Raw genomic sequence first — 11,479 nt, 5'->3', positions numbered from 1 at the left:
CAAAGACGTACGATAGACGTTCAAAGACGTACAATACACGTTCGATAGACGTACGAGAGACGTTCGATAGACGTTCAAAGACGTACGATAGACGTTCAAAGATGTACGAGAGGCGTACGATAGACGTTCAATAGATGTTAAAAGTAGTTCGATTGACGTTCAAAGACGTACAATAGATGTTAAAAGTTGTACGTAAGACGTTCAACAATACGTTAAAAGATGTTACATAGATGTTAAAAGTAGTTCGATTGACGTTAAAAGACGTACGATAGACGTTGAATAGATGGAAATATCATACGCTGGTCTATCGTCCTAGCGAAACCTTAGATCCGCGATTACTATTCCTCGAAAAGGAGATGCTACTGTCGAGCGAGTCATCTCGTCTTCGACATATTATAAAGAATTTTATTGTTGTAAACTATCAGCGGATATCGATACGAATGTTAGTTAGCGACGAATAGCTTAGCACCTATCGTCCTGGCGAAACCTTAGATCCGCGATTACTATTCCTCGAAAAGGAGATGCTACTGTCGAGCGAGTCATTTCGTCTTCGGCATATTATAAAGAACTATATTGTTGTAAACTATAGTGGATATCGATACGAATGTTAGTTAGCGACGAATATAATAAGATTATAATAAGATTTAGCGGCATCTTTGATGTAAGGGTATATAAGTCGGGATTAAGTACTGCATCCATAATAGATCTTCGTTGTTCACAAAGTTCGTAACGTAGTTATTCGTTTAAAAAAAAATGTCTAGTTGTCGGAAAATAATCGATTTGTGTTTGCGATTGACGCATAGCTTAAACGGGCTATGCGTTGATAATTATTTATCGTCGTTGTCCGACAACGACGATGATAATTATACGGTATTCGCAAAGTTTGCGGGTGCGTGCCCTAGCGCGGTGCTCGCTGTGTTATTTCGGTTGGGACATTTTTCGAATTATCCTCAGCTCTTGATTATTGCTGGGGAAATTGTCGAAATGAGACGTATTTACAGCGATGCTGAAGAGGATGCGGGAGGTTATATCACCTGGCTGTCGCATTGCTATAATGATGCTGTAAAAAATGGTAAGTTTTTTTTTTTTTTTTATTATAAATATTAAAACAAAGTTTTAAAAAATTAAAATCATTATTTTTTAGGAACGCTACAACATCCAACATCTAAAAAAACTATGGTGGTGGAGGGTGTGGTGCGTGGTACGCGTCGAAACCACGACGAGCGAGCTACTCGACGTCTCGGGGTAAGACGTCGAGCGGATACCTCGCCTGAGGCCGGACCCTCGTGTAAGTCGCTGTATACATTATTTATATGAAATAACAGCATCGATTTTTATAGTAGGAAATTTTACAAAAAAAAATTTAATGTTTCAGCTCGCGCTCGAATCGTTCTAACGCCTGAGCTCGTCGATCTCGTGAGTGACGAATCGATGAGCTCACTTCGCGAGGAAGAAGAGCGGGAAGAGGAAGAAGAGCAGGAAGAGGAAGAGGAGAGGACTTATGAAGGAGGGGATGAGGAAGGCTACACGCAAGACGGATGGGGAATGGGTGACAGAGGTAAGAAAAATTGAAAATTTTTACAGTTACTTTTATGTTTGAATTTTTTTTTTTTAAACATTAAAATTTTCACAGGATACAGCCCTCCTGTGATGTCTTACTCTTCCGATTAGAATTTTCAAACGGGGGAGTAAAATAAAAAGAAGAAAATCGAGAGGTGAGTATTTTCATACTCAAATTTTTTAATTAATTCATTAATTTTTTAATTTTGACTTTTGCAGTTCAAACAGGTGGTAGAGAAGAAGAGTCGGAGGAAAACTTGGTCGGGCGAGGTTCCTGCGGCGCGCTTTCGAAGTCGTCGGTTTCGCCAGATTCCTCGCGAGGAAAAAACTTTTTTTTGCAATTAAAAAAAAAATTTTGTTTGCTTAAATGTACATATATTTTTTTTATTGTTTTTTTAATAAATGTTATTCATATTAAATAAATTAATTTTTTATTTTTTTACCAGACTCTTTTCCCATCCTATTCACTGACCTATCCTACTGCGAGATAAGCGACAGATCATATGTCACGAGGATTGTATAACTGTGGTGGAATAAAAGTCGTACGATATAAATCATTTTATTAATATAAATCATTTTATTAATATAAATCATTGTTATGTTACACGTTTGTTACGCTCAAACCACCACTTGTACAATTTGCAAACATTCCGCATAGCGCAATGTTTCGTGTGATACGCGCAGCACAAGGTTCCGATTACATCCAAGTTCGTCAGGCGTGCGATATCTTCGTAATCCGCATCGATCGTTTCGATCTCTACATCATCTTCCAAAATCTCGCACAGCCACTTTTTCTTCTCGAGTCCTTTCACATATATCAGAGGCGGTTCCGTACCAATGGCGTTGTTGATGAGGCTTTTCATCCGACTGTACGAGACGTGTCCATCTTCCCATCGGAAGCCGTGATGGTGTATCCGTAACCAACACACCAGCGATTTTTCCGATTTCGTCAACAGATACCACGGTACGTGTTCACGAAATACGTAATGAGACAGCGTTTCGCCATCTCGAAGTACCGCTGCTTCTTTCACGATAAAAATGTTGTTGAACGCGTAACCTTGCAAGTCGACGAAAATCATAGAACTTATAGTAAATGGAAGAGGAATACGGGGTGACGAGCTGTGAGCAAGATCTAAAGGACAGAAGTATCTTTTTGTCCTACTCAATGACTATTCTTCTCTATGCGCATGACCAAGTTCCACCAATCAAAATTTCAGATTTTAGAACAACACATGATCGTAATATTTTCATCAATTTTCACAGTTTTTTGTGATTTGTTGTTTTCTGTGTACGAGATCGTTAATTTTAAATGTAAAATGGTTCGATATTGTGTTTTATGTGGTAATCGTGACAAAACAGTATCTTATCACAAGTAAGTAAATGTATTTCACAGCTTCTAATATTAATAATAACAGCTTCTAATAAATACATGTGTTTTATGCTTGCATGATATTTTAGGTTAAATAAAATTACATTCCAATTTTTGCAGATTTCCAAATAATGTGCAAATAAGACCAGAATGGCTAAAATTTTGTAATTTTGATGAAGTTGTTCTCAAAACTTCCACTTTTTTATGCTCAAATCACTTCACAGAAAAAGATTATCTTCTCACAACAAAAAATAAAGTTTTAAAAAATAGAAGCATACCATCTATTTACTATATCAAAAGTAGAAAAAGATATGTACATGAAAAGACAAACTGTATTATGTAAAACAAATTATTTGATTTAGTTATATATATAAAACATAATTTTAGGAGCCATAATGATAAAGATTGCAAACATGAGGAAATTGATATAAAACGGAACAAAATGGTAAATATCTGTGAAGAGGAAGCATATACTTCAATTCAACATATAGCTGATGAAAATTTGAATGAACTAATTCCAGATGAAGAAGAAATTCATCACAGTGAGTTTTTTAAATGTGTCATGATTTATGAAGTATCACTTTAACATTTCATATTCACAAGTAAAATCTTAAATCTGCATTGGACTATGCATCTTGTTGCAGCAATTCGCAAGTGATTTAGTAAATTACTAAAAATGAACCATACAACACATAAGGTCTGTTTTTTATAGCTAAACTGGCTGCACTAGTTCAGAGTTTATCTTTCTCCTTCCAATGTGGAAGGAAAAAGATAAACTCTGAACTAGTACAGCCAGTTCAGCTATAAAGAACAGACCTATAGTGTATACTAGTAATTTATTAGATCGCTTGTGAATTGCTGCAACAAGTTGCATAATCTGATGCAAGCTTTAATTATTCATTACATGAGAAAATAGTTTCACTAATTATTATTATTTATCAGGTACCATTGATGTAGTTTCATTGATAAATGTAACTCCTCCAAACTCTCCACGTTATAATGAACCACGTTATATTGGTGATATTAAGACACCACATTTAGCTACACCACGAAGAGCTAAGAGAGCTTTTAATTTAGCAAAGCTGGTAGTAAAGAAACAAAGAAGACAAATTTTAACATTACAACAAACTACTGGTAGATTGAAAAAGCGTCTTAAAACTATAAAAGACTTAATAGATCACCTCAAGAAGAAGAATTTCATATCAGATAATGCTGTCGATTGCTTAATGGTACATTTTGGACAGTATTCATAATCCGTTCTTATATTTAAGATTGTTTTAAATATGATCTTAAAATGCTATGAATCGATTAAAAAGTCATATTAGTATCTTAAGACAGTATTTAAGATAATCTAAGAATAAAAATGGACTATGAATACAACCTTTGAAAAAATTGTATATAGTAATAAGATTAATTTTCAGTGCACAAGCGTAATAAAATAATGTAATCACGTATACACGTTGATTTTTTTCAGACACAATTACCTGACCCAATGCGAGAAATCTTTAAACGCAAGCAAACTAAGAAAAAAAAATATTTACCTGAATTAAGAGCATTTACTCTTACGTTAAACTTTTATTCTTCAAAAGCTTACAATTACGTACGAAAGAGTTTCTGTAATCTTTTACCTGAACCCTCTACAATTCGAAAATGGTATTCAGTATTGAATGGACGCCCTGGATTTACTGCAGAAGCATTTGAAGCTCTAAAGTGTCAAGTTGAAAAAAGTGATAATCCGATTATTTGTAATATCGTAATAGACGAAATAGCGATTCGACAACAAGTAACTTATGACGGACAAAGATACTATGGACTTATTGATTTCGGAGTTGATCATAATGACGCTTTTCATGTAGATCATTCACTTAAAGCAACAAACGCCCTAGTTTTCATGCTTGTCGCGATCAACGGCCACTGGAAAATTCCTGTAGGATATTTCTTACTGAACTCGTTAAATGGAGCTGAGAGAGCCAGTTTATTAGAAAAATGCCTGGAGTTGATAGAAATGACAGGAGTAGAAGTGCATTTCGTAACTTTTGATGGAGCTAGCGTTAACATAAATATGTGCAAATATTTAGGTGCAAATTTTGAATTAGGAACTGCTTTTAAGCCATATTTTATCAATCCTGTAACGAAAAAAAAATCTTTTGTTTTTTTGATCCATGTCATATGTTAAAATTAGTTCGAAATACTTTGGGTGATCAAAAAATTATGAAAAGTAAAAATGCAGATATCCATTGGCAGGATATTGTGCTCCTGCAAAAGCTGGAGGAAGAAGAAGGGTTGCGTGCTGGTACAAAATTAACAAAAAAACACATTTTCTATCAAAACAATAGAATGAATGTTAAGCTAGCTGCTCAAACACTGAGTGAAAGTGTTTGTTTTGCCCTCAAATATGTGCACACAAGTAATTATAAGCAATTCCATTCTCCAGAAAAAACGGCTGAATTTTGCTCGGTGTTTAATAACGCTTTTGATATCTTGAACGTGCGTAGTCAGTTTTCAAGAGGAACGAGTTATAAAGTACCTTTAACGAATAAAAACTATGACGAGTTAAAAGCTCATGTTGATAAAATTATAGAATATATAAGCGATTTAAAAAATGTACAAAATCAATCTATTCTAAGAAGTAGTAGAAAAACTGGCTTTCTAGGATTTATTATCTGTTTAAAAAATATATTTCAATTGTGGAATGTTTTAAAACAATTAAAATTAAATTATTTATTAACATTTAAACTTAATCAAGATCATTTGGAAACATTTTTTAGCGCTCTGAGAAGTCGGGGAGGGTTCAATAACAATCCTAACGCTCAACAGTTTGAAGCAGCATACAAAAGGTTGATGGTCAGGCATGAAATTAGTGCGTCGGAAAAAGGAAATTGCCTAATTAACGATATTCATATATTGTACGCACCTTCAACAACAAAAAAATACTCTGAAGTTCAGAGTCTGAACCAATATACACCGAATCATATGATTCTGAAACAATTTTTGCTATCGACATGTTTGACCATGATTATTTAGCTTTGTTATGGTCTCTTAGTTCGTACGTAGAAGATGTTGTAAAATATATCAGTGGATTCGTAGTAAAAAAAATGACCCGTGATAAAAAAATATGTGAGACATGTGCCTCTTTTTTAACATCTACGAATAATACCTCAAATTTAATTACATTTAAAAATAGAGGAAAATTGACAATTCCCTCGGAAGATGTAATAAAAATTACAAGCGCGTGCGAAAAAATTATAAGACAGAATAACCATATTATTTTTATTAAAAAAAATATTAAAGATTTTTTAGCGTTAAAAGTCTTTAATGCTGTGATTGATTATAGTTTTACGCACGATGCTATGTTTGAACATATAAGAAATCAAGATATTTTTGATAATCATAAGATACAGTTGATAAAATGTATCATTGAAATATATGTTAAAATACGTCTATATCACGAAGCAAAATTTTCAAGTGATGCTGAAAAAAAACAATACATACGCCACAAGTATTCGAAAATAATACATTTTTATCATCAATAAATTATCTATTATAAGTACTTTTTTATAAGTTTCTTGATAATTCCATTATATATATACATATATCATATATTTCTTTCAACATTATATCTCATATTGTATTTATTTTTATGTATTCTTTGTGTCGTTATCTATTTTTGTTCTTATATCTTATTAAATGGTTTTTCCTTTTTAATATGATAGTTTGCAATTATTTCATATTTTTTAAAGCAGAGGTTACAGAGAACTCGACAATTAAAATACCGCGTCTCGCTTGGCACATGCGCAGAGAGAAGAAAAGTCACTGAGCAGGACAGAAATACATCTTCTGTCTCTTAGATGTTGCTCACACTTTCCACCCATTGTTTAGATACGCTATTCCTCTTCCATTTACTATAAGTTCTATGACGAAAATTGGTACGTTCGACATCGTCGTCGATCGTCGGAAAACTGACATGTCCGCGTACGCACACGTCTAATTTATAACTTTTCACACGAGTCTGCGCACAATGTTGTTCAGTGGATTATATTCGACCATTCGATCGTGTATAACGAGACAATAGGCGGTGGTGTTGGCCGGTATATTTTCCTTACAATCAAATTCTATTCGCACGTCGACGGTGGCGTTCTTGACAGAGTCGTTTTGTCGCGAACAATCTATGACTACGAACGGACCGGTTATCAAGAAATCATCGATATCCAAATACGTATCGTCCTGTCCGTAATAGGCTTTGCGGAAACGCGCATACATGTTGTACAGTATAGCGTATCGATTTCTGTCGAAATCCAAGTTCATGTCGTCGTACGGATAAAAATCTGAATTCAGATGCAGTCTCACATTGGTGAGTTTACAATCGTCAAATTGCGCAGCGTTTTCAGACAGTACGTTTTTTCGACCGGTTTGGAGAGCGAAGATTACGTATCGCGGTTTTTCCAATTGCGTTGCAGCTTTGATCGCCCAGGAATGCTTGGTCGTGTTTTGCAGCAGAGGAAACTCGTACAGATCCCACGAACGGAAGCACACGCTCAGATATCGTCCGCTTTTCAAAGTTCGAAGAAGAGACAGCTTGTTGACTTCGCTCAGAGATACGTGAGGCATTTGCCACTGTATCTTGAGTAGCTCGATCGTCGGATTCGCACCGACTCGTCCTACGAGACAATTGTTATCGTTGCGCGATTGTATCAATACAAGTTCGTGACGAGCGTTGATCACGATGCGCTTGTAGTCCTCGCAGAATCCAAACAGAGCATTGAGCGGAACGCAAAAATTAAAGTTTCCATCGATCAACGAATATCCATTCGGATTCCACGATGCGTATTTCAGCATCTTGCTCTTCTCCGTCGTCAGCGATATATAATTTTTGATCGTCGTTGTTATTCCAGCGTTACTGTTACGATCGATTTCAACTCCGTCGAGCTCGTATCGCATTTCTTCAAACATGAACGCGACACAATTATTTCCCATAATACACACGACATCTCTATTCTCACCGGTAGGATTCATAACGAGTTTTCCTTCAACGTAGAGAAAACTCTCACACGGCAACGTGTACAAATCCTGTTGTTGTATAGGTATTCGTATCTCGTCGCTGTGTCCCAACGTCGTGTTAGTGTACGGATTGTACGTGTGCATCTCATATTTCACGATACGCTCGTCGAAGACGGGCTTGTCAACGATGTCGAGTATATCCATCTCCTTAAGCGTTTCTCACAACGAATCCCAACGATTGTAAAAAGTTTACGTTCGTCGTACTGAGCCTCTTGAATGGCGATTTTTTCACAATTTTCGTTGCTCTCTCAATCACTCGCTGTTCGTTCAACACGAGCATTTCCTCGCACCGCGTCGCCGCAAGTGCAGTCTGATGGTAATCTCCTCTCCGCGAAAGTCGATCAATCGTCCGTCTTGATCCACCACACGCAAGGTGATATCGGTAACACTCCTCGCGATGACCGGAAGGTAAATGATTTGCGCCGGTGTTTCCGAGACTTTATATCCCGGAGGCACGTTCGGTGAAAATTCGTGTATCGTGTGCACCGACTTGTCGTTGGCGTACGCACCCGCGGTAATGCTGCATTCCACTCGAATAATGTTTACGTTGATGATGTTTACCGAGGAGTCTGATTCGTACCACTTTCTCGGTTCCAGTATACGACCCATCGAAAATCCCAACAATGGTCCGATGGTATTCGGTTTGGCGAAATTTATCCGAAAAGCGCACATGATTTCACTCCTCATGGTATTAACGTTGGGACGAAGTGACAATGGATAATCCTGCTCTTCGCCTTTTCCTCGTTTTTGCAGTATCGCGCGTTTCAGATAAGAAGCAATGGCGTCCAATTCGTACGATCCTTCGGGAATTGTAATTTCTTCGTCATTGTCGTCAAAATAAAATTTATCGTTCGCTACCGTCACGTTCGGAATCGTGTTGTAGGTCTCCATCGTGGTTAGGCCGAGCTCGTAGTCCCCATCGCTTAAGTCTATCGGTGGAAAATAATCCACCGTGAGAACGCTGCTTTTACCGCTTAGAGTGAGCGTCAGCGACATTGCCGAGATTCCATCGACGACTGATGTCGATCGATGGTGGATCGATTTTTATATCTATTTTCTGGAGGAACAGGAGACACAATTGTCCGCAGATCGTTTGATCGTACGTCTGGTAGACCGTGCGATTGTACGTTATCGTTGTATCGGTGTCTCCGAGGTAGCGTGTAAGCTCCTTCGGCGGTTGCAAATTGCCAAAGCTGTCAAAGTATACGGCGCGATCGCCTCTCTTGGCGTACGCCACCCAATGCGTGCCCGGCCCGTCGACATCGTCCAAATTCACGATACCGCTCTCGTTTCGGTGTATCTCGTCGGGTAAAGCGTTACGCATGTAGACACCTCGGAAATACGGTATTCGCATACGCTTCGCTATTCGTGACAACTGTAGATTGGTGGTGGCACCCGCGGGCATCTCTATCGTTTTTTCGACGTTTTTTTTTTTCCTTCTTCTTCTTCTTCAATCCTTTGCCCCGCTTGTACGGAGCGAGATAAATCCCCCGTCCTTCCATAGCTTTATTGTGACGTTTCATCTCTTCGAGTTGTCGTCGCGCGGCCTTGGAGTCGTTCACCGCCTTTGCAACACCCGCTGCTCCACCGGCAAGCGAACCGATGACTCCCAAGAGCGGTAACAACGGTAACATACCACCGCGTTTCGCCGTCGGAAGCGTTCTCCTTTTCTTGATCTTCTTCTTCTTCTTTCCCTTTGTCATACCCATCCCCAATTTCGTCTTTGCTTTCATAGCAGCCCATACGGCGGTAGCGGCGGCCCTCTCACCGAGAGTCGCGTCCGCAGCGGTGATCCGCTCCCGCGCTTTATCGGCGAGAACGCGATCGGCCGCGTGGCGGTCCGCTGATTCGCGGTTTTGCGAGTACGCGACGTCGTGATCGCGACACGCCGCGTCCAACGGATTGATACCTCGATCCCCTCGCGCGAGTCGTTTCCGCAGACGAGTCCCCGGCCCGCAAAATTGGTAGCCGGGTATATGCAGCTCCAACGGTAGTCGATTTATCACACTGTTCAGTAAACCGGCACCCTTGTATCGTTTCATAGAACGCGAATTCTAACACTTCGCGTGTAAATCACATTTCCAACTGAGGTGTGTTTCGACAGCGATCACCTATAAATAGGAGGCGCGTATCGATCGCTAACTAGTGGAATATCAAAGTTTGTCGGACGACAAAGTACAATGAATAACCGGGATAATAAGAAGGAACGGAAGGAGGTGAATATCGCAAACGTGCATCGCTAATCGTGTGTTTGAAACAATATTTTTTTTTTCAGGATAATGTCCGAATCATGTATGGAAATAGAGATATTTTAGATCTAGCGACGAATATCCGAGCACCGCTCTTTCCGACATCCGATACCGCGCACTCGTCGCGTAATAACAAGGATGAGAAAGAGTCTGGTAAAAAATGAAATTTGTACAACAACCGTACACGATCCGTGTGAAAAACATGGATGATAAGACGCAAGGGGTTTGTGAAAAGGCGTGCAGACACGGTAAAATGCTGCCAAACACGATACGCGGTATCATTTGCGGTCTCTCGAATTGCGGTAAAACCAATGTGATGATCAGTCTGCTGGAAAGTCCGAACGGTGTACGTTTCGAAAACGTGTACGTGTACTCGAAATCGTTGAATCAACCAAAGTATCGGTATCTCGAAAGATTGCTCGGATCGATCGATGAAATCGGCTACTTTACGTTCTCGGACAACGATACAATTGTACCGCACAGCGAGGCGTTACCAAATTCCGTATTCGTCTTCGACGATATAGCGTGCGACAAGCAGAATGCGATACGCGAGTACTTTGCTATGGGTCGACATTTGAAGGTCGATTGTTTCTATCTGTGCCAAACGTACGCGAAAATACCTAAACATCTCGTGCGCGACAACGCGAATTTACTCGTAATATTCAAGCAGGATGGAACAAACCTTAAGCACGTCTACAACGATCATGTGAATACGGACATGACGTACGAAGATTTCGGTACATTGTGTCACGCATGTTGGCGACACAAGTACGGTTTTTTAGTGATAGATAAGGATAGTGCGATTAACGATGGACGTTACAGACGTGGTTTTAACGAGTTTGCGGTACCGCGGAATGGTTAATCGTTCTCGAGACGTTGACGATGACGCTCGACACGAAAGATATCGACGAGAGGGAGAAGATCGCGAAGGAAATCGCTCGTACGAGCGAGTCGATTCGCAAAAAGCACCGGACGTTGAAGACGGGTAGAGTGGAGCAAAAGGCGCAAAAGGAGAAACGGTTGAAACCGATCGTAGAGCCGTTGAAACGAATCGTCGAGAACATCAAGAGTGACGATGATTCGGTTGACGATCTCGAGATTACAAACGAGCCGGATATCAAACGAAAGCGGTCGAGCTTCGAGAAGAGGAAGAAGAAAATCAAGCGTACCCCGTTGACGATACCGATACAAGCTTCGACGCCGTTCCAGCCGCAAAAATTGGCGTTTGAATCGCCGATAAATT

General features: G+C 39.2%; 1 protein-coding gene and 1 long non-coding RNA gene across 2 annotated transcripts; one reads left to right on the top strand and one right to left on the bottom strand.

Annotated features, from left to right (window-relative positions):
* The first annotated feature begins 250 nt into the window (after window positions 1–250).
* On the top strand, window positions 251–3,278 carry LOC137000893 (uncharacterized). The gene is made up of 2 exons (XR_010891062.1): window positions 251–2,932; window positions 3,050–3,278. It is a non-coding gene; the product is annotated as an uncharacterized lncRNA (long non-coding RNA).
* Window positions 3,279–6,928: 3,650 nt separating this feature from the next.
* LOC137000755 (uncharacterized) lies at window positions 6,929–8,131 on the bottom strand. Its single transcript, XM_067358108.1, has one exon. The coding sequence runs from the start codon at window positions 8,129–8,131 to the stop codon at window positions 6,929–6,931; it is 1,203 nt and encodes a 400-aa protein (XP_067214209.1).
* Window positions 8,132–11,479: the final 3,348 nt, after the last annotated feature.

The sequence above is a fragment of the Linepithema humile genome, chromosome 6 (genome assembly GCF_040581485.1).
Source record: "Linepithema humile isolate Giens D197 chromosome 6, Lhum_UNIL_v1.0, whole genome shotgun sequence".
Taxonomy (NCBI): Eukaryota; Metazoa; Arthropoda; class Insecta; order Hymenoptera; family Formicidae; genus Linepithema; species Linepithema humile.
Note: the sequence above shows the minus strand (reverse complement) of the source record. Positions and strands in the feature narration are given on the sequence as shown.

What these genes read in the sequence shown, in the direction of transcription:
- LOC137000755 (XM_067358108.1), bottom strand. Translation starts at nt 8,131, where the DNA reads ATGGATATACTCGACATCGTTGACAAGCCCGTCTTCGACGAGCGTATC.